This window comes from Babylonia areolata, chromosome 13 (assembly GCF_041734735.1).
Source record: "Babylonia areolata isolate BAREFJ2019XMU chromosome 13, ASM4173473v1, whole genome shotgun sequence".
In the NCBI taxonomy this organism is placed as follows: Eukaryota; Metazoa; Mollusca; class Gastropoda; order Neogastropoda; family Buccinidae; genus Babylonia; species Babylonia areolata.
In genome coordinates, this window is record NC_134888.1 from 7,678,292 (window position 1) to 7,701,799 (window position 23,508).

A 23,508-nucleotide genomic window follows, 5' to 3' on the forward strand; every position below is an offset into this window, starting at 1 on the left:
CTGTCATGATAGCTTTCAATGTTAGTGATGAAACAGCTTACTGCTGTTGCTGTCATGATAGCTTTCAATGTTAGTGATGAAACAGCTTACTGTTGTTGCCATAACGACAGACTGTGGCAGTGTTGTTGTGCAGCAGACAAGATCAGTTTCTGTTGTGTGTGGTTCCAGTTGAACAGTGCTGTGTGTGGTGTTGTGTGTGGTTCCAGTTGAACAGTGCTGTGTGTGGTTCCAGCTGAACAGTTCTGTGTGTGGTTCCAGTTGAACAGTGTTGTGTGCGGTTCCAGTTGAACAGTGCTGTGTGTAGTGTTGTGTGTGGTTCCAGTTGAACAGTGCTGTGTGTAGTGTTGTGTGTGGTTCCAGCTGAACAGTGTTGTGCGTAATGTTGTGTGTGGTTCCAGCTGAACAGTGTTGTGTGTGGTTCCAGTTGAACAGTATTATGTGTGGTTCCAGTTGAACAGTGTTGTGTGTAGTGTTGTGTGTGGTTCCAGTTGAACAGTGTTGTGTGTGGTTCCAGTTGAACAGTGTTGTGTGTGGTTCCAGCTGAACAGTGTTGTGTGTGGTGTTGTGTGTGGTTCCAGTTGAACAGTGTTGTGTGTGGTTCCAGCTGAACAGTGTTGTGTGTGGTGTTGTGTGTGGTTCCAGCTGAACAGTGTTGTGTGTGGTTCCAGCTGAACAGTGTTGTGTGTGGTTCCAGTTGAACAGTGATGTGTGTGGTTCCAGTTGAACAGTGTTGTGTGTGGTGTTGTGTGTGGTTCCAGTTGAACAGTGTTGTGTGTAGTGTTGTGTGTGGTTCCAGCTGAACAGTGTTGTGTGTGGTTCCAGCTGAACAGTTCTGTGTGTGGTTCCAGCTGAACAGTTCTGTGTGTGGTTCCAGCTGAACAGTTCTGTGTGTGGTTCCAGCTGAACAGTGTTGTGTGTGGTTCCAGCTGAACAGTTCTGTGTGTGGTTCCAGCTGAACAGTTCTGTGTGTGGTTCCAGCTGAACAGTTCCAGTCACTGATACGTCTGGAGAACATAACGTTCACTGCTGACCTGGACGACCCCCACAGCCAAGCCTTCACTGATCTACAGACAGACTTCTGTCGTCAGGTGAGAGAGAGAGAGAGAGAGAGAGAGAGAGAGAGAGGGGAAGATATATCTGTGTCTGTGTGAGTGTGCCATGTCGTGCAGTACAGAATGATACACCCTGAACATTGCTGATGACAGAACGTGTTTTTCACCTGGGTGTTTTAGCTGCTGGCAGTGCTAAGTGGCCCAGACTCCCCAGTGACAGACGAACAGTTTGAGTGTCAAGTTCAAGACTTTCGGTAAGAAAACCAGCTTTGTCTTCCGTGCTATCTGTCACCATGTGTCACTATATGTCATCGTGTATCACTATGTCACTGTATATCACTGTGTGTCACTGTATATCACTGTATATCACTGTATATCACTGTGTGTCACTGTATATCACTGTGTGTCACTGTGTGTCACTGTATATCACTGTGTATCACTGTGTGTCACTGTGTGTCACTGCGTGTCACTGTATATCACTGTGTATCACTGTGTGTCACTGTATATCACTGTGTGTCACTGTGTGTCACTGTATATCACTGTGTGTCACTGTGTGTCACTGTGTATCACTGTGTGTCACTGTATATCACTGTGTGTCACTGTGTGTCACTGTGTATCACTGTGTGTCACAGAATATCACTGTGTGTCACTCTGTATCACTGTGTGTCACTGTATATCACTGTGTGTCACTGTATATCACTGTATATTTGTATTTGTATTGCTTTTTATCACAACAGATTTCTCAGTGTGAAATTCGGGCTGCTCTCCCCAGGGACAGCGCGTCGCTACACTACAGCGCCACCCTTTTTTTTTTCCCCATGCGTGCAGTTTTATTTGTTTTTCCTATCGAAGTGGATATTTCTACAGAATTTTGCAAGGAACAACCCTTTTGTTGCCGTGGGTTCTTTTACGTGCGCTAAATGCATGCTGCACACGGGACCTCGGTTTATCGTCTCATCCGAATGACTAGCGTCCACACCACTCAAGGCCTAGTGGATGGGGAGAAAATATCGGCGGCTGAGTCGTGATTCGAACCAGCGCGCTCAGATTTTCTCACTTCCTAGGCGGACGCGTTACCTCTGGGCCATCACTCCACTATATATCACTGTATATCACTGTATATCACTATATCACTGTGTATCACTGTGTGTCACTGTATATCACCATGTGTCACTGTGTGACAGTCTTGGCAGTGTATATCACCATGTCACTGTATACCACCATGTGTCACTGTATATCACCATGTGTCACTGTGTGACTGTCCTGGCAGTGTATATCACCATGTCACTGTATATCACCATGTGTCACTGTGTGACAGTCTTGGCAGTGTATATCACCATGTCACTGTATACCACCATGTGTCACTGTGTGACTGTCCTGGCAGTGTATATCACCATGTGTCACTGTATATCACCATGTGTCACTGTGTGACTGTCCTGGCAGTGTATATCACTGTATATCACCATGTGTCACTGTATATCACCATGTGTCACTGTGTGACTGTCCTGGCAGTGTATATCACTGTATATCACCGTGTGTCACTGTATATCGCCATGTGTCACTGTGTGACTGTCCTGGCAGTGTATATCACTGTATATCACTATGTGTCACTGTATATCACCATGTGTCACTGTGTGACTGTCCTGGCAGTGTATATCACTGTATATCACCGTGTGTCACTGTATATCACCATGTGTCACTGTGTGTCACTGTATATCACCATGTGTCACTGTGTGACAGTCCTGGCAGTGTGGACGTGGTGTACGTGCTGACCCGGAAGACAGCCGGGCAGACCCCCAGCTGGAGCGCCGTCACCGGGCGGGTGGTTCACTTCCTGGCCACCAGGGTGTCTTCCGGTGTGCTGGGTCACTTCCGGGTCAACACCACCGTGCTGTGTGGGGCGGGGTCTGTGGGCAGCGCTGTGGAGGCCTCTGGGTGTTCGCTGCTGCCCCCCTCCGCCTCCCCCACGCCTTCCACCACATCATCTACCACATCTACCACACCATCTACCACATCTACCACACCATCTATCACACCATCTACCACGTCTACCACACCATCTACCACACCATCTACCACATCTACCACACCATCTACCACACAGTCTACCACACCATCTACCACACAGTCCACCACACCATCTACCACATCTACCACACAGTCTACCACACCATCTACCACACAGTCTACCACACCATCTACCACATCTACCACACAGTCTACCACACCATCTACCACACAGTCTACCACACCATCTACCACATCTACCACACCATCTACCACACCATCTACCACATCTACCACACCATCTACCACATCTACCACACAGTCTACCACACAGTCTACCACACCATCTACCATATCTACCACACAGTCTACCACACCTTCTACCACATCTACCATACAGTCTACCACACCATATATCACATCTACCACACAGTCTACCACACCATCTACCATATCTACCACACAGTCTACTACACCATCTACCACAGAGTCTACCACACCATCTACGTCTACCACAGAGTCTACCACACCATCTACTACATCTACCACACAGTCTACCACACCATCTACCACAGAGTCTACCATATCTACCACACAGTCTACTACACCATCTACCACAGAGTCTACCACACCATCTACCACATCTACCACAGAGACTACCACACCATCTACCACATCTACCACACAGTCTACAACACCATCTATCACATCTACCACACAGTCTACCACACCATCTACCATATCTACCACACAGTCTACTACACCATCTACCACAGAGTCTACCATATCTACCACACAGTCTACTACACCATCTACCACAGAGTCTACCACATCATCTACATCTTCCACAGAGTCTACCACACCATCTACCACATCTACCACACAGTCTACCACACCATCTACCACATCTACCACACAATCTACTACACCATCTACCACACAGTCTACCACACCATCTACCACATCTACCACACAGTCTACCACACCATCTACCACATCTACCACACAATCTACTACACCATCTACCACAGAGTCTACCATATCTACCACACAGTCTGCCACACCATCTACCACAGAGTCTACTATATCTACCACACAGTCTACGACACCATCTACCACACAGTCTACCACACCATCTACCACATCTACCACACAGACTACCACGTCTACCACAGAGTCTACCACACCATCTACCACACAGTTTGCCACACCATCTACCACATCTACCACAGCGTCTACCACACCATCTACCACACTATCTGCGACATCTACCACAGAGTCTACCACACCATCTACCACATCTACCATAGAGTCTTCCACAGAGTCTACCACGCCATTTACCACACCATCTATCACACCATCTACCACATCTACCATAGAGTCTTCCACAGAGTCTACCACGCCATTTACCACACCATCTATCACACTATCTACCACATCTACCATAGAGTCTTCCACAGAGTCTACCACACCATCTACCACACCATCTACCACATCTACCATAGAGTCTTCCACAGAGTCTACCACGCCATTTACCACACCATCTATCACACCATCTACCACATCTACCATAGAGTCTTCCACGGAGTCTACCACACCATTTACCACACCATCTACCACAGAGTCTACCACACCATCTACCACATCTGCCACAGAGTCTACCACACCGTCTATTACGTTTACCATAGAGTCCACCACACCATCTACCACACCATCTACCACATCTACCATAGAGTCTTCCACAGAGTCTACCACACCATTTACCACACCATCTACCACAGAGTCTACCACACCATCTACCATAGAGTCTACCACACCATTCACCACACCATCTACCATAGAGTCTTCCACAGAGTCTACCACGGAGTCTACCACACCATCTGTCACACCACCTGACACAACATCTGCTACAGTATCTGCCACAGCTCCGCCCCCCGTGGTCACAACGTCAGCACTGTCACCATCAACCTCTGTTCCGACCTCTGTCGACACCAGTCCCACATCCCCTGTCGTGGCAACAACGCCCTCAGCCAGTGTGGGCTCTGCTTCCTCGATCCACACAGAATCCATTACGTCACTTCCTGCCGCTTCCTCTGCTTCCGGCCCAGCGATCACGTCCAGCAGCTCCGAGATCACGTTCAGCAGCTCTGAGATCACGTCCAGCAGCTCTGCAACTCCTGCATCAGATTCTGTCAGTTCCACGTCAGGTGAGACAACTTCTGAATCTAAGACGACTTCTGACTATATGACGACTTCAGAATCCATTGATCCGAGTTTCACCATCTCCCCGACCCCCTCCACAAGGACCACCCCCGCCATGGTCACCTCTTCAGCACGTTCAACCTCACTGCCGATCACTTCTGAGCCAACATCTATTGCTGATTTTCCTACGGAGTCAGCAACCTTTCTGCCAAGTTCTGCTGGGGGAACAGCGAGTCCCACTGGCCTTGAGACAAGTTCGTTGTCAGTTTCTATTGGTTCTCCTGTGTCTGTAGCATCAGACATCACACCCACCCATTCTGCTGTAACTGGGACCACCTCTGGTCCTGAGTCCCCGAGTTCCGATCATACTTTCACATCCCCTGGTATTGATTCATCTCTCACAATGCCTACACCAACACTGTCCACTACTGCTTCATCCGTAACGATGTCTACACCAATACTGTCCACTACTGCTTCAACCGTAACGATGTCTACACCAACACTGTCCATTACTCCGTCACCCGTAACGATGTCTTCACCAGTACTATCCACAACAGATTCATCCGTTACAATGTCTACACCAATACTGTCCGCTACTGATTCATCTCTCGCGATGTCTACACCAATACTGTCCACTACGGATTCATCCCTCACAATATCTACATCAATACTGTCAACTACTGTTTCATCCGTTACAATATCTACACCAATAGTGTCCACTACGGATTCATCCGTTACAATGTCTACACCAGTTCTGTCCGCCACTGGTTCATCTCTCGCGATGTCTACACCAATACTGTCTACTACGGATTCATCTGTAACGATGTCTACACCAATACTGTCTACTACGGATTCATCTGTAACGATGTCTACACCAATACTGTCTACTACGGATTCATCTGTAACGATGTCTACACCAATACTGTCTACTACGGATTCATCTGTAACGATGTCTACACCAATACTGTCTACTACGGATTCATCTGTAACGATGTCTACACCAATACTGTCTACTACTGATTCATCTGTAACGATGTCTACACCAATACTGTCCACTACTGATTCATCTGTAACGATGTCTACACCAATACTGTCCACTACGGATTCACCTGTAACGATGTCTACACCAATACTGTCCACTACGGATTCATCTGTAACGATGTATACACCAATAGTGTCCACTGCGGATTCATCTGTAACGATGTCTACACCAATACTGTCCACTACGGATCCATCTGTAACGATGTCTACACCAATATTGTCCACTAAGGATTCATCTGTAACGATGTCTTCACCAATACTGTCCACTACGGATTCATCTGTAACGATGTCTTCACCAATACTGTCCACTACGGATTCATCCGTTACAATGTCTACACCAATACTGTCCGCTACTGATTCATCTCTCTCGATGTCTTCACCAATACTGTCCACTACGGATTCATCCGTAACAATGTCTTCAGCAGTACTGTCCACTACGGATTCATCCGTTACAAAGTCTTCACCAATACTGTCCACTACGGATTCATCTCTCATAATGTCTACACCAATATTGTCCACTACTGCTCTCTCTGCTACAACTTCCACATCAGTGGCTGCCATTTCTACAACAGTTCCTCAGATGCCCACTGGTTCTATGATGTCTCTGGCAAATTTGAGTTCTGCAACCCCCGCATTGTCAGATTCTGCACACCAAAGTTCTTCACTTCTTGTCACTGATTCTTTATCAATCTTTGGTAGTTCTCCACTTCCTAATACTGTTTCTTCGTCAATCCTTGGTAGTTCTCCACTTCCTGTCACTGAATCTTCATCAATCCTTGGTAGTTCTTCACTTCCGGTCACTGAATCTTCATCAATCCTTGGTAGTTCTTCACTTCCGGTCACTGATTCTTCATCAGTCATTGGTAGTTCACTTCCTGTCACTGATTCTTCATCAATCTTTGGTAGTTCTCCACTTCCGGTTACTGATTCTTCATCAATCCTTGGTACTTCTTCACTTACTGTCATTGATTCTTCATCAATCCTTGGTAGTTCTCAACTTCCTGTTATTGATTCTTCATCAATCTTTGGTAGTTCCCCACTTCCGGTTACTGATTCTTCATCAATCTTTGGTAGTTCTCCACTTCCGGTTACTGATTCTTCATCAGTCCTTGGTAGTTCTCCACTTCCTGGCACAGATTCTTCATCAATCTTTGGTAGTTCCCCACTTCCGGTTACTGATTCTTCATCAATCTTTGGTAGTTCCCCACTTCCGGTTACTGATTCTTCATCAATCTTTGGTAGTTCTCCACTTCCTGTTCCTGATTCTTCATCAATGATTGGTAGTTTACTTCCTGTCACTGATTCTTCATCAATCTTTGGTAGTTCTCCACTTCCGGTTACTGATTCTTCATCAATCTTTGGTAGTTCTCCACTTTCTGTCATTGATTCTTCATCAATCTTTGGTAGTTCTCCACTTCCTGTTACTGATTCTTCATCAATCCTTGATAGTTTCCCACTTCTTGTTACTGATTCTTCATCAATCCTTGGTAGTTCTCCACTTCCTGTCACTGATTCTTCATCAGTCCTTGGTAGTTCTCCACTTCCTGTCACTGATTCTTCATCAGTCCTTGGTAGTTCTCCACTTCCTGTCTCTGATTCTTCATCAATCCTTGGTAGTTCTCAACTTCCTGTTACTGATTCTTCATCAATTTTTGGTAGTTCTCAACTTCCTGTTATTATTGATTCTTCTTCAATCTTTGGTAGTTCTCCACTTCCTGTTACTGATTCTTCATCAATTCTTGGTAGTTCTTCACTTCCTGTCACTGATTCTTCATCAATGATTGGTAGTTTACTTCCTGTCACTGATTCTATATCAATCTTTGGTAGTTCTACACTGCTTTTTACTGATTCTTCATCATTCCTTGGTAGTTCCCCACTTCCTGTTACTGATTCTTCATCAATCCCTGGTAGTTCTCCACTTCCTGTTACTGATTCTTCATCAATGCTTGGTAGTTCTCCACTTCCTGTCACTTATTCTTCATCAATCCCTGGTAGTTCTCCACTTCCTGTCACTTATTCTTCATCAATCATTGGTAGTTCTTCACTTCCTGTTACTGATTCTCCATCAGTCTTCACCAGTTCTCCACACCCAGTGTCTGATTCTCAAACAGTTCTTACCAGTTCTCTACTTTCTGTTTCCGATTCTTCATCAACCCTTTCCAGTTTTACCGAATCATCCTCAATCCTCACCAGTTCTTCAGTTCCTGTTGTTGGTTCTCCATCAACTACCCCAACACCAACAAGTATTGCAGCAGTACGAACAGCAAAGACTGAAACAACGTTGTACAGCAGTACAACACACACTACACTTGTTATCACAACACACACTACACCTGTTATCACAATACACACTACACCTGTTATCACAACACACACTACACCTGTTATCACAACACACAGCACACCTGTTATCACAACACACACTACACCTGTTTTCACAACACACAGCACACCTGATTTCACAACACACAGCACACCTGTTTTCACAACACACACTACACCTGATATCACAACACACAGCACACCTGTTATCACAACACATAGCACACCTGTTATCACAGCACATAGCACACCTGTTATCACAACACACAGCACACCTGTTATCACAACACACACTACACCTGTTATCACAACACACAGCACACCTGTTATCACAACACACACTACACCTGTTATCACAACACACACTACACCTGTTATCACAACACACAGCACACCTGTTATCACAACACACACTACACCTGTTATCACAACACACACTACACCTGTTACCACAACACACAGCACACCTGTTACCACAACACAAAGCACACCTGTTATCATAACACACAGCACACCTGTTATCACAACACACAGCACACCTGTTACCACAACACACAGCACACCTGTTATCACAACACAAAGCACACCTGTTATCACAACACACAGCACACCTGTTATCATAACACACAGCACACCTGTTACCACATTACACACTGCACCTGTTATCACAACACACACTACACCTGTTACCACAACACACAGCACACCTGCTATCACAACACACAGCACACCTGTTATCACAACACACAGCACACCTGTTACCATATCACACAGCACACCTGTTACCATATCACACAGCACACCTGTTATCACAACACACACTACACCTGTTTTCACAACACACACTACACCTGTTATCACAGCAGACAGAACACCTGTTATCACAACACACACTACACCTGTTATCACAACACACACTACACCTGTTACCACAACACACAGCACACCTGTTACCACAACACACAGCACACCTGTTATCACAACACACAGCACACCTGTTACCACAACACACAGCACACCTGTTTTCACAACACACACTACACCTGTTACCACAACACACAGCACACCTGTTTTCACAACACAAACTACACATGTTATCACAACACTCACTGCACCTGTTACCACAGCACACAGCACACCTGTTACCACAACACACAGCACACCTGTTATCACAACACACACTACACCTGTTACCACAACACACACCACACCTGTTATCACAACACACACTACACCTGTTATCACAACACACAGCACACCTGTTATCACAACACACACCACACCTGTTATCACAACACACAGCACACCTGTTATCACAACACACACCACACCTGTTATCACAACACACACTACACCTGTTTTCACAACACACACTACACCTGTTATCACAACACACACCACACCTGTTATCACAACACACACTACACCTGTTATCACAACACACAGCACACCTGTTATCACAACACACACTACACCTGTTACCACAACACACACCACACCTGTTATCACAACACACACTACACCTGTTACCACAACACACACCACACCTGTTACCACAACACACACCACACCTGTTATCACAACACACACCACACCTGTTACCACAACACACACCACACCTGTTATCACAGCAGACAGAACACCTGTTATCACAACACACACTGCACCTGTTACCACAACACACACCACACCTGTTACCACAACACACACCACACCTGTTATCACAACACACACTACACCTGTTATCACAACACACACCACACCTGTTACCACAACACACACCACACCTGTTATCACAACACACACTACACCTGTTATCACAACACACACCACACCTGTTATCACAACACACACTACACCTGTTATCACAACACACAGCACACCTGTTATCACAACACACACTACACCTGTTACCACAACACGCACTACACCTGTTATCACAACACACAGCACACCTGTTATCACAACACACATCACACCTGTTATCACAACACACAGCACACCTGTTATCACAACACACACCACACCTGTTATCACAACACACAGCACACCTGTTATCACAACACACACCACACCTGTTATCACAACACACACTACACCTGTTATCACAACACACAGCACACCTGTTATCACAACACACAGCACACCTGTTATCACAACACACACCACACCTGTTATCACAACACACACTACACCTGTTACCACAACACACAGCACACCTGTTATCACAACATCTCAGTCAGGTGACAAGGAGTTATCGACACTCAGCATCTCCCCAAGCAGAACTGTATCAACAGGAACGTCCAGCCATGACTTTACCACGCAGTCAGCCACCGTCAGTCCTGAACAATCCCCATCGTTATTCATAATTACAGTGACTTCACTTCCTGTCTCTGATGCAGCCACAAGAACAGCCTCTGCAACTTCAGCTCCCGATTTCACACAAACTACGGTGACGATAGACCCTTCACACTCATCACTGACAGAGAAGGGAGCTTCTTCGAGAGGTGTGTAGACGAAACCTTTCGTTTCCAGCAGTGTCCAGCCTTTCCAAACGTCAGTGACACTTCAGCACTCTGATTTGTTTTATCATCCGTTTGTGATTAACTGTCTCATGTGACGTCTGTGATTTCCGATGTGACAACACCAACAGAATCAACAACTTGAAATGTGGAGTGTGCATTGTTGTGTCTTTCTTGGTAGAAGTTTGATGCTGTGATTTTTGTTTGAATCTGAAGATGTGTATGAAGGGTCTCCTTCCTCGCTCTGTGCAGTGATGAAACCCTCATCTTTACACAGCAACACGCAGTTATTTCCTTTCAACAGTGATATGTCTTCGTCTCCGTCATCGCAAAGCAGCTCCCATTCTTCCCCGTTTTCTTTCATCAGTGGAATCACTTCGTCTTCAGCGAGCAGCCAGACTTTACTATCGGTATGACAACGAATGACACTGTTTCACTGTCATCATCCACACTGTTTCATTGTCATCATCCACACTGTTTCACTGTCATCATCCACACTGTTTCACTGTCATCATCCACACTGTTTCACTGTCATCATATCCACACTGTTTCACTGTCACCATCCACACTGTTTCACTGTCATCATCCCTTGTTTCACTGTCATCATCCACACTGTTTCACTGTCATCGTCCACACTGTTTCACGGTCATCATCCACACTGTTTCACTGTCATCATCCACACTGTTTCACTGTCATCATCCACACTGTTTCACGGTCATCATCCACACTGTTACTGTCATCATCCACAGTTTCACTGTCATCATCCACACTGTTTCACTGTCATCATCCACACTGTTTCACTGTCATCATCCACAGTTTCACTGTCATCATCCACACTGTTTCACTGTCATCATCCACACTGTTAACGTCATCATCCACACTGTTAACGTCATCATCCACACTGTTCCACTGTCATCATCCACACTGTTACTGTCATCATCCACACTGTTTCACTGTCATCATCCACACTGTTTCATTGTCATCATCCACATTCACTGTCATCATCCACACTGTTTCACTGTCATCATCCACACTGTTTCACTGTCATCATCCACACTGTTTCACTGTCATCATCCACACTGTTACTGTCATCATCCACATTCACTGTCATCATCCACACTGTTTCACTGTCATCATCCACACTGTTTCATTGTCATCATCCACATTCACTGTCATCATCCACACTGTTTCACTGTCATCATCCACACTGTTTCACTGTCATCATCCACACTGTTTCACTGTCATCATCCCTTGTTTCACTGTCATCATCCACACTGTTCCACTGTCATCATCCACACTGTTTCACTCTCATCATCCACACTGTAACTGTCATCATCCACACTGTTTCACTGTCATCATCCACACTGTTACTGTCATCAACCACTCTGTTTCACTGTCATCATCCACACTGTTTCACTGTCATCATCCACACTGTTCCACTGTCATCATCCACACTGTTTCACTGTCATCATATCCACACTGTTACTGTCATCATGCACACTGTTTCACTGTCATCATCCACACTGTTACTGTCATCATCCACACTGTTACTGTCATCATCCACACTGTTTCACTGTCATCATCCACACTGTTCCACTGTCATCATCCACACTTTCTGTCATCATGCACACTGTTTCACTGTCATCATCCACACTGTTACTGTCGTCATCCACACTGTTTCACTGTCATCATCCACACTGTTACTGTCATCATCCACACTGTTTCACTGTCATCATCCACACTGTTTCACTGTCATCATCCACACTGTTACTGTCATCATCCACACTGTTACTGTCATCATCCACACTGTTTCATCAACCACACTGTTTCACTGTCATCATCCACACTGTTTCACTGTCATCATCCACACTGTTTCACTGTCATCATCCACACTGTTACGGTCATCGTCCACACTGTTTCACTGTCATCATCCACACTGTTTCACTGTCATCATCCACACTGTTTCACTGTCATCATCCCTTGTTTCACTGTCATCATCCACACTGTTTCACTGTCATCATCCACACTGTTTCACTGTCATCATCCACACTGTTTCACTGTCATCATCCACACTGTTTCACTGTCATCATATCCACACTGTTACTGTCATCATCCACACTGTTTCACTGTCATCATCCACACTGTTTCACTGTCATCATCCACACTGTTACCGTCATCATCCACACTGTTACTGTCATCATCCACACTGTTTCACTGTCATCATCCACACTGTTTCATTGTCATCATCCATACTGTTTCACTGTCATCATCCACACTGTTACCGTCATCATCCACACTGTTTCACTGTCATCATCCACACTGTTACTGTCATCATCCACACTGTTTCACTGTCATCATATCCACACTGTTACTGTCATCATCCACACTGTTTCACTGTCATCATCCACACTGTTTCACTGTCATCATCCACACTGTTACTGTCATCATCCACACTGTTTCACTGTCATCATCCACACTGTTTCACTGTCATCATCCACACTGTTACCGTCATCATCCACACTGTTACTGTCATCATCCACACTGTTTCACTGTCATCATCCACACTGTTTCACTGTCATCATCCACACCGTTACCGTCATCATCCACACTGTTACTGTCATCATCCACACTGTTTCACTGTCATCATCCACACTGTTTCACTGTCATCATCCACACTGTCATCATCCACACTGTTTCACTGTCATCATCCACACTGTTTCACTGTCATCATCCACACTGTTTCACTGTCATCATCCACACTGTTTCACTGTCATCATCCACACTGTTTCACTGTCACCATCCATACTGTTTCACTGTCACCATCCCTTGTTCCACTGTCATCATCCACACTGTTTCACTGTCATCATCCACACTGTTACTGTCATCATCCACACTGTTACTGTCATCATCCACACTGTTTCACTGTCATCATCCACACTGTTACCGTCATCATCCACACTGTTACTGTCATCATCCACACTGTTTCACTGTCATCATCCACACTGTTCCACTGTCATCATCCACACTGTTCCACTGTCATCATCCACACTGTTTCACTGTCATCATCCACACTGTTACTGTCATCATCCACACTGTTTCACTGTCATCATCCACACTGTTTCACTGTCATCATCCACACTGTTTCACTGTTTCACTGTCATCATCCACACTGTTTCACTGTCATCATCCACACTGTTTCACTGTCATCATCCACACTGTTTCACTGTCATCATCCACACTGTTTCACTGTCACCATCCATACTGTTTCACTGTCACCATCCCTTGTTTCACTGTCATCATCCACACTGTTTCACTGTCATCATCCACACTGTTACTGTCACCATCCACACTGTTTCACTGTCATCATCCACACTGTTTCACTGTCATCATCCACACTGTTTCACTGTCATCATCCACACTGTTCCACTGTCATCATCCACACTGTTTCACTGTCATCATCCACATGTCATCATCCACACTGTTTCACTGTCATCATCCACACTGTTCCACTGTCATCAACCACACTGTTTCACTGTCATCATCCACACTGTTGCTGTCATCATCCACACTGTTTCACTGTCATCATCCACACTGTTTCACTGTCATCATATCCACACTGTCACCCCTGGCACCATTTAATTTTCACGTTTTGTACCGTTTTCCACGTTGAATTTACTTCAGTCCTACATCCCAAGCATTTCATTGTACACTTTTTAAACTTCCCAGTTCAGCCAACATATCATCTATACATTCCACAGTATCATCATTACACTAAGTATTCTGCCATGTCATCAGATTTTTTTTTGATTTTCTTTTCATCCATGGGTTGTCTCCCTGCTCTGACAATGCCATTTTGCTCCAAGAGTAGTTTCCAGGTTTCCGAAGGAGTGTTGTGATAAGAGAGAGCGTCGTGAAGAAATGTTCCGCCGTTTGAAAAAGACTGTTCTTTTTGAAGACGTTCCTTTTGCTCAGAAATGAGAAAAAGTTGGGTTTTTTTGTATGTTTGATGTTGTGCTCCAGACGACAAAGTTTCAACCAGAAACGCACAACAGAACTCAAAAGGAGTGCATGGTTCGTAAACTGCTGCACACTGTCAACAGAGGTTGGGGCAGACCCCAAGACGATACTGTATAAATGTGTCTTCCTCAACAGTGGGTTATGTTGTCAGCTACATTACAGCTTCACTTGGCTCTGTCTTGCTGTGAGGTTGATATGGAAACTGACGATGTTCATCGCTTTTTTGCTTGTTGCTGTATGTTGCCTGAAATTTAGAATTAGCTGAATAGTATGTGATTTGTCCCCTCTTGTAGATACTTAAAAGGTAAAGGAATATTTCGTATGATTGAATTACGCATGATTTTTCATTTAAGCGAATCTCAAATCACAGTAATCTGATCTGTGATACCTGTGAATAGATGAATGAAGGAGTGAACGAATGAATACATGAATCAGTAAATAAATGAACCAATCAATCAATAATGAAGAATGAATGAGCAAGGGAGGGTGGAACAATGAAGACAGGGAGGACGCACTATTACTATGCATTTTTGCGAATTGTAATCCATTTGTACTTGTCATTTAAATACGCGCACGCGCACGTGTGTGTGTGTGTGTGTATTTGAATAAACTTATGACATACATTTTAAACCCCAGCTTGTTTTTTTTTGGGTGTGTGAATTCGTGTTACCTGATCACCTGCTTCTGAAAGATTTTATTCTCCTCTTCCTTCTCCTCTTTCCCCCAAATTTTATCGTTCACAACTACCGTCTGCAAACACGACACATGACAGGAAAAAAAACCCAGCTGATCTATGCACGTGGAGCAGAATCTCTCTCTCTCTCACACACAGAGGCTGCAGTACGTGGTATGATAATGGTTTATTGTCAGTATAAATATGGTTTGACAGCGACCAACACAACACGATCTACTGAAGGCGGCAGTCTACACATGCTGCAGTACAGCGCGCACAAGCTCTTGAAAACATAACATAGATCAGCAGTATACCGTCGTGTTCAGGAGTCACAGGACAACTTTGATCGGCTCACCTCAACATCACTGAACAACTCTCCCCTCCCACGACACGTTCAACAGGAAAATATGTACAGCAACCAGTTATCAGTCCTTATGAACACACTGCAGAAAGAGGTTACATTTTGTTTCTTTTTTTAGCAGCGACGGAGAGTGTTAACGGGAGTTGAGCCATTGCAGTGTGGACGTTGTGCCCCTCACTTCAAATCAACACGGTCACCTCGCCTTTCTTCTGCTTTCATGACACAGAGAGAGAGAGAGAGAGAGAGAGAGACAGAGACAGAGACAGAGAGACATATACAAGTGCGCAACAAGTTGATGTGATGTGTGACGTCATCCTTCACTTTCGGAAGTTCGCTTCAAACCATACGTGGAGGCCGATATATCTATGTTGCCTTTAAACAGCATGGCTACGATTACAAGGAATGGTTTAAAAAAAAGAAAAAAAAAAGAAAAGAGAAACATTAATGACACAATGATAATGAAAACAGTCATGTTTACAAGTGGTGGCCAATGACAATAAGGATGACGACGACAACGTCCTTACAATGAGAACATGAAGCAAAAGAACAACACCACCAACTGGCCGGCAGTAAACAACACCTTCCTCAAATTGCCTCAACCTTCCCAGAATGCCTTGCGGTCATGTCACAGTGGAAAAGCCCAGAAAAGGAGCGACATGGCGGTCTGTGTGAAACATGACGGTGGCTGCCAACTCACAAGCAGGCCTCTCTCATCATTCTTCACTTTAGTCATGAACTGCTGCTTTTCTATTTTTCAGTTCGGGTTTCTGCAGCAAAGGCGGGTCTAAAACGCCGACAGTGCTAAAACCCTTCTGGCCGAGAGAGTGGGGATGTAACTTGGGCAAGACACTCTCCACTATATCAAATTCCTGCCCAGATAGTCGCGACAGAAGCTGTCTCCTCTGCTGTTCTGATGGTTATGGTCAGACGCGACAGAGTGCCATAGAATACATAGAACAACGCCGAAACTGTTTAACAAACATATCTGACTTGAATCAGCCAAAATGTTTGAGCAATATCTAATCCTAGATCTCAATCAACATCCTAACATTTATTTCATATATCCAAATACTCAATACTAATATATCTGATGTCTATAAAAAGTAGCGTTTAAAACAGTACAGTTTCCACAATTAACGATATCAAAATAGTGCTTTTATACACGATTTACATTCGACAGCAGATTTTATCGATAACATATTCTGTCCAAATGTAGTAAGAACTGACACTGATAATTATTGAGAATGGATACACCGACAGTCCTCTAACACAATAAATACGGCTACATCACGCCACATACAAATGATAGTTATCCGAATTCATTCATTAAAAAAAATATATTTTGACATTTTTGCTTACTTGTACATCCAAGTTATAAAAAATAATATTTCAGTGAAAACGGCGAATAACAAATAGATATATGAACCTCACAATAGCAAACTTAAAACAAGTGGATGAATAATCTGTTAAAGTAATAATCAAGCAAGAACAGACAAGTGGCAAAGGTAAAAGCAAAATCGTCTGGCTAGTGTCGTCTGGCTAGTATCAGCCACACAAAGTGACCAACCTGTGAAGGTGACAGCCCCACAAAGTGACCAACCTGTGAAGGTGACAGCCACACATAGTGACCAACCTGTGAAGGTGACAGCCACACAAAGTGACCAACCTGTGAAGGTGACAGCCACACACAGTGACCAACCTGTGAAGGTGACAGCCACACAAAGTGACCAACCTGTGAAGGTGACAGCCACACACAGTGACCAACCTGTGAAGGTGACAGCCACACAAAGTGACCAACCTGTGAAGGTGACAGCCACACAAAGTGACCAACCTGTGAAGGTGACAGCCACACACAGTGACCAACCTGTGAAGGTGACAGCCACACACAGTGACCAACAGTAACCTGTGAAGGTGACAGCCACACACAGTGACCAACAGTAACCTGTGAAGGTGACAGCCACACACGGTGACCAACAGTAACCTGTGAAGGTGACAGCCACACAAAGTGACCAACAGTAACCTGTGAAGGTGACAGCCACACACAGTGACCAACAGTAACCTGTGAAGGTGACAGCCCCACACAGTGACCAACAGTAACCTGTGAAGGTGACAGCCACACACAGTGACCAACAGTAACCTGTGAAGGTGACAGCCACACACAGTGACCAACAGTAACCTGTGAAGGTGACAGCCACACACAGTGACCAACAGTAACCTGTGAAGGTGACAGCCACACACAGTGACCAACAGTAACCTGTGAAGGTGACAGCCACACAAAGTGACCAACCTGTGAAGGTGACAGCCACACACAGTGACCAACAGTAACCTGTGAAGGTGACAGCCACACAAAGTGACCAACCTGTGAAGGTGACAGCCACACACAGTGACCAACCTGTGAAGGTGACAGCCACACACAGTGACCAACAGTAACCTGTGAAGGTGACAGCCACACACAGTGACCAACAGTAACCTGTGAAGGTGACAGCCACACACAGTGACCAACCTGTGAAGGTGACAGCCACACACAGTGACCAACAGTAACCTGTGAAGGTGACAGCCACACACAGTGACCAACAGTAACCTGTGAAGGTGACAGCCACACACAGTGACCAACAGTAACCTGTGAAGGTGACAGCCACACACAGTGACCAACAGTAACCTGTGAAGGTGACAGCCACACACAGTGACCAACAGTAACCTGTGAAGGTGACAGCCACACACAGTGACCAACAGTAACCTGTGAAGGTGACAGCCACACAAAGTGACCAACCTGTGAAGGTGACAGCCACACACAGTGACCAACAGTAACCTGTGAAGGTGACAGCCACACAAAGTGACCAACAGTAACATGTGAAGGTGACAGCCACACACAGTGACCAACCTGTTGAGGTGACAGCCCCCAGAGGACCACAGCCAATGGAGGGACGGAGCAGCAGTGACGTCACCAGTCACGTGCACACCAGGGTCCCCAAAGAGGTCAAGCGGGGCACAGCAACACTTGACATGTTCCCCAGAACATCAACACACATCGACCAACACTGAACAACACCAAAGATTTTAGTGAGGAAAATAGTCATATACAGTCTGTAGCCATCAGCTTTTGTGAACTGATACATTGCAGCAGCAGGAAACGTTTTTGTTTTTTTTAGCATTTTGTTGGGTTTATTGTTATTTTTCAAGAAAGCAATACAATATCCAAAGAACTACACAAATTGTCGCTTGAACGCTGCTTTACGAGACATTTTTTAATGAAGCAAAAATAGTTTATAATGCCATTAGTACTGTGCTGAGCCACCAAAACTTAAAAAAAGCTTTTTAGAAATAAGTTCTGCTTTAAAAAAAAAAAAAAAAAAAAAAAAAGAGGAAAAAAAGCTTGGACACAAGTGAATGCAGCCTAAACTCAGTCCAATATACAAAAGAACAGTGTACAAATCAATACCAGAAGCAAACTAGGACATAACTAACACAGTCTCTTCTGAGTAACCCCCACCCCCCACACACACACCCCACCCCCCGAAAAAATAAAGAAATAGGCGGGCCTTTCTTGGGTGTCTTTTGATAATCCTTTCATGAAACGAGAGGCCAAAACTCTAGAAAGACCCGATTTTCAAAACATCAATCATTCAGTCTACGCGGAAACTACGCTGCATTAAAAAAAAAAATCATGAGCTAAGAACGCGACACTTCTTTAAAAAAAACAACTAAACTAACTAACACAGATGCGTTGAATCAGTCATAGAACACAAGGCATTGCATTTATCACAACAAAGATGAAAGAAAAACAAAGAATTTTTCTGGTATTTCACGTAACTGCATATCTGTTAAGTGCACAGGAGTTACCGCTTGAGTAGCAGGTGTAAAAAAAACAACAAAAAAAGCCAAACGCCATGAACTGTCAAACTACATGACCTGTTTACACAGCAGGTAGTTTGTTAGTGGCACATCAACACCATTTCCACACAGGGTAATAATGATACATCATTGTTTACACAGCAGATATAATCTAGTTATTACCACACTGGAAGAAGTGGCAACCATCACTATCAGCATTCCCACACTCAAAACTGCCCACGTTTCCACACAAAACAAACAACAGGACAACAGAGTCAAAACACCATTCTAAAAATAAAAAAATAAAAGCGAACGAATATTGATAACCCTTTACACGGTTCATCCGCGAAGCCAGTTTCGATAACACAACTACAAAAACACAGCTATATTTTCTACAGCGTTTTTTTTTTTAGATCTCGGTAATAAGAGTGAGCAATAACCATACTTCCTGTAAAAAATACGCCGTCATGTGCAGAAAATATTATGCTTTCCGCGATGAAAATTATCGAATGGATATAACACCAACAAAAATAACGTGAAAAATTCCAGGAATGAAAACAACAAGAATAGAAGAAGAAGAAGAAGAAGAAGGAAAGGAGAAGAAAAGAGAGTCTACAAATAAAGAAAAACGCGGCTTGAAACGAATAATTTACTATGAAAACATCTATAAATGCGACTAACACTTTGCTACATAACCACGTTCGATAAATGAACTACACACAAAACAAAACAGCCCATGAACTACACCAGTAACAAAGACAGCAACACCATCGAAAGCTACACGTATCTATCATCTGCGTTTGCAGAGACATTGAGAAAATCAAACACGCTTTCTGCGTCTGAAGGACAACACCAACCTCTTCAGTGTCGAGGAGGGAACGGCAATACAAGGCACATTGTAGTTTGAGGCAGGTTCCATCAAAACCAGCAAACAGAAGTATCGGTACCCAAGTCTTTTCTTTATACTGGTATGTGCGTCCGAAGTACAGGGTGAGGCTGAACGTTTGTCTTGGTTAAGGGAGTGCCACACGGGGCGACTGAACCGTAGGGTTGAGGAGAACCGTGTGAAGGAGACGGTCTGAGGGATGGCGTGTCACTGACCGTCTGTGTCTGTGCTGTCTGGTCCTCACGCTGCATGCTCCCTTCCCAACGGGTCAGTCCTAGACTCACTCCCATGATCGCTGATGTTCAGCTCTGACGATGATGTCCTGAAGAGTGGGGGGACCTCTACGACAGTGCATCATCACCATCATCATCACCATCATCATCATCACCATCATCATCCTCCTCCTCATCACCATCATCATCATCATCATCATCACCATCATCATCATCATCATCCTCGTCATCATCATCACATGACCATGACCACGAACACGCCAGTCAAATGACCCTCAAGACATCAGCCAATCCTGACCAATCATCTCCGTCACCGCTCTTCACTAAAAGGGACATCACCACCCGCGTGACGTCACACCCCCATCCCCCCACCACCAGCCTCGCTCAGTAGAGGAAGTCATATCCGCCGTCCCTGACGGAGCCGTTGGAGGTGTATGGGGAGGGTGGCCCCAGGCGGGGGTCTCTGAGGTCGGGCCCCATGAGGTCCAGCTCCTGTTGGTTCTGCGCCAGGAAGACGGTGAAGGGCGACCCGTCCACGTCCTGCCCGGACCACTTGACGTACACCGTGTACACGCCGCGCTCCACGGGGTCATAGAAACACTGGTACAGCTTCTCCCGCTCGTTGGATTGCCGCATGCGGACCTTGAACCCTCCTGGGGACACACACACACACCGTCCTCACTTTCGCCTTCACCTTTACTTTGAAATGCCACAGCCGCACTGTCCTCACTTTCGTTTTCACTTTCACCACAGGGTCCTCACTTTCACTTTCACCTTTAAATGCCACAGACAGACCGGCAGATAGACAGACAGAAAGACAAACAAGCCAACAGACAGACAGACGGGCAGACAGGCAGACAGACAAACAAGCAACAGACAGACAGACGAACTGACAGATGAACGCAGACAGACGGACGGATTGACAGACATATAGACGGAAAGAGAGACAGACGATCAGACGGACGGACGAACGGACGAAAAGACAGACATACAGAGAGAAAGACAGACAGGCAGAGAGACAAAGAAACAGACAGACGGACAGACAGGTGTGTGGTACCTTTAGGCCCCATGATCCGGACGCTGAGCTCCCCAGACCCAGCCCCCGTGGTGTCCACCCAGAAGTGAGAGGTGAACTGGTTCACCACACCTGTCTTCTCGATACCCGGCCCCCACACCCGTACCCGGCCTGTGTTCTCTGGAGCCGTCACATCGATGTAGTAGGGGCTGCCTGCAAGGTCACCACCCCACACCACGCATCATACCACCACCACGGCAAGGCAAGCACCACGAAGGATTTTTTGGATACTAATATAGCGCCTGTTATCGGGCTGAGACCAAACTCTACCGCACACAAAAAACACACACACACATGCATTCACATACTCGCATGTGTACACAGTAATTTCTTTTCCCTCCCTCAATTTTTTCCCGACCCTCGTTTGATATCACATACAGTGAAAAGATGTGAAACTAAAGAACGAAGAACCAAACTCTAAGCCTTTTACAAACACGAAGTCATTCGCACAAAGGATTTATTGTTGTCATCATTATTGTTGGTACTTATGTCTTCGGTCACAGACCAGACACTACGTCTTTTACAAACACGCGTGTGTGGGAATCAGACCTACCCATTAAAATCAGGATCAGGCCTACCCATAAAGTGATGACAGGTAAAATCAGGATCAGGCCTACCCATAAAGTGATGACAGGTAAAATCAGGAACAGACCTACCCATAAAGTGATGACAGGTAAAATCAGGAATAGACCTACCCATAAACTGATGACAGGTAAAAATCAGGACCAGACCTACCCATGATGTGATGACAGGTAAAAATCAGGACCAGACCTACCCATGATGTGATGACAGGTTAAAATCAGGACCAGACCTACCCATGAAGTGATGACAGGTAAAAATCAGGACCAGACCTACCCATGAAGTGATGACAGGTAAAATCAGGACCAGACCTACCCATGATGTGATGACAGGTAAAATCAGGACCAGACCTACCCATGAAGTGATGACAGGTAAAATCAGGACCAGACCTACCCATGATGTGATGACAGGTAAAATCAGGACCAGACCTACCCATGATGTGATGACAGGTAAAAATCAGGACCAGACCTACCCATGATGTGATGACAGGTAAAATCAGGACCAGACCTACCCATGAAGTGATGACAGGTAAAATCAGGACCAGACCTACCCATGATGTGATGACAGGTAAAATCAGGACCAGACCTACCCATGATGTGATGACAGGTAAAATCAGGACCAGACCTACCCATGATGTGATGACAGGTAAAATCAGGACCAGACCTACCCATGATGTGATGACAGGTAAAATCAGGACCAGACCTACC

General features: G+C 45.1%; 4 protein-coding genes across 5 annotated transcripts in view; 1 reads left to right on the forward strand and 3 right to left on the reverse strand.

Moving 5' to 3' along the window:
- Window positions 1-4,464, forward strand: part of LOC143289328 (uncharacterized) — a gene marked incomplete at its 3' end in the record, with an annotated part of 14,065 nt that extends 9,601 nt beyond the window's left edge. Inside the window, exons 5-7 of the mRNA XM_076598328.1 lie at window positions 979-1,088; window positions 1,233-1,306; window positions 2,793-4,464. Of these exons, the coding sequence (XP_076454443.1) occupies window positions 979-1,088; window positions 1,233-1,306; window positions 2,793-4,464 (1,856 nt within the window). The remainder of the gene's footprint in view (window positions 1-978; window positions 1,089-1,232; window positions 1,307-2,792) is intronic.
- A 34-nt stretch (window positions 4,465-4,498) lies between these two features.
- Window positions 4,499-6,863, reverse strand: LOC143289329 (uncharacterized). The gene is made up of 4 exons (XM_076598329.1): window positions 6,371-6,863; window positions 4,952-5,248; window positions 4,560-4,915; window positions 4,499-4,522 (listed from the first exon to the last, which is right to left on the reverse strand). Exons 1-4 carry the CDS (start codon window positions 6,861-6,863, stop codon window positions 4,499-4,501), a joined length of 1,170 nt encoding a protein of 389 aa, XP_076454444.1.
- A 9,740-nt stretch (window positions 6,864-16,603) lies between these two features.
- LOC143289330 (uncharacterized) lies at window positions 16,604-21,204 on the reverse strand. The gene is made up of 3 exons (XM_076598330.1): window positions 21,130-21,204; window positions 18,668-18,856; window positions 16,604-18,484 (listed from the first exon to the last, which is right to left on the reverse strand). The coding sequence occupies exons 1-3, from the start codon at window positions 21,202-21,204 to the stop codon at window positions 17,723-17,725; spliced, it is 1,026 nt and encodes a 341-aa protein (XP_076454445.1). The 3' UTR covers window positions 16,604-17,722.
- Window positions 19,530-23,508, reverse strand: part of LOC143289023 (filamin-A-like) — a 75,335-nt gene continuing 71,356 nt past the window's right edge. For both annotated transcript variants that reach the window (XM_076597799.1, XM_076597800.1), the window contains exons 37-38: window positions 22,205-22,375; window positions 19,530-21,800 (exon numbers count right to left, since the gene is read on the reverse strand). In XM_076597799.1, coding sequence (XP_076453914.1) covers window positions 21,532-21,800; window positions 22,205-22,375 — 440 coding nt within the window. In that variant the 3' untranslated portion in view covers window positions 19,530-21,531. The remainder of the gene's footprint in view (window positions 21,801-22,204; window positions 22,376-23,508) is intronic.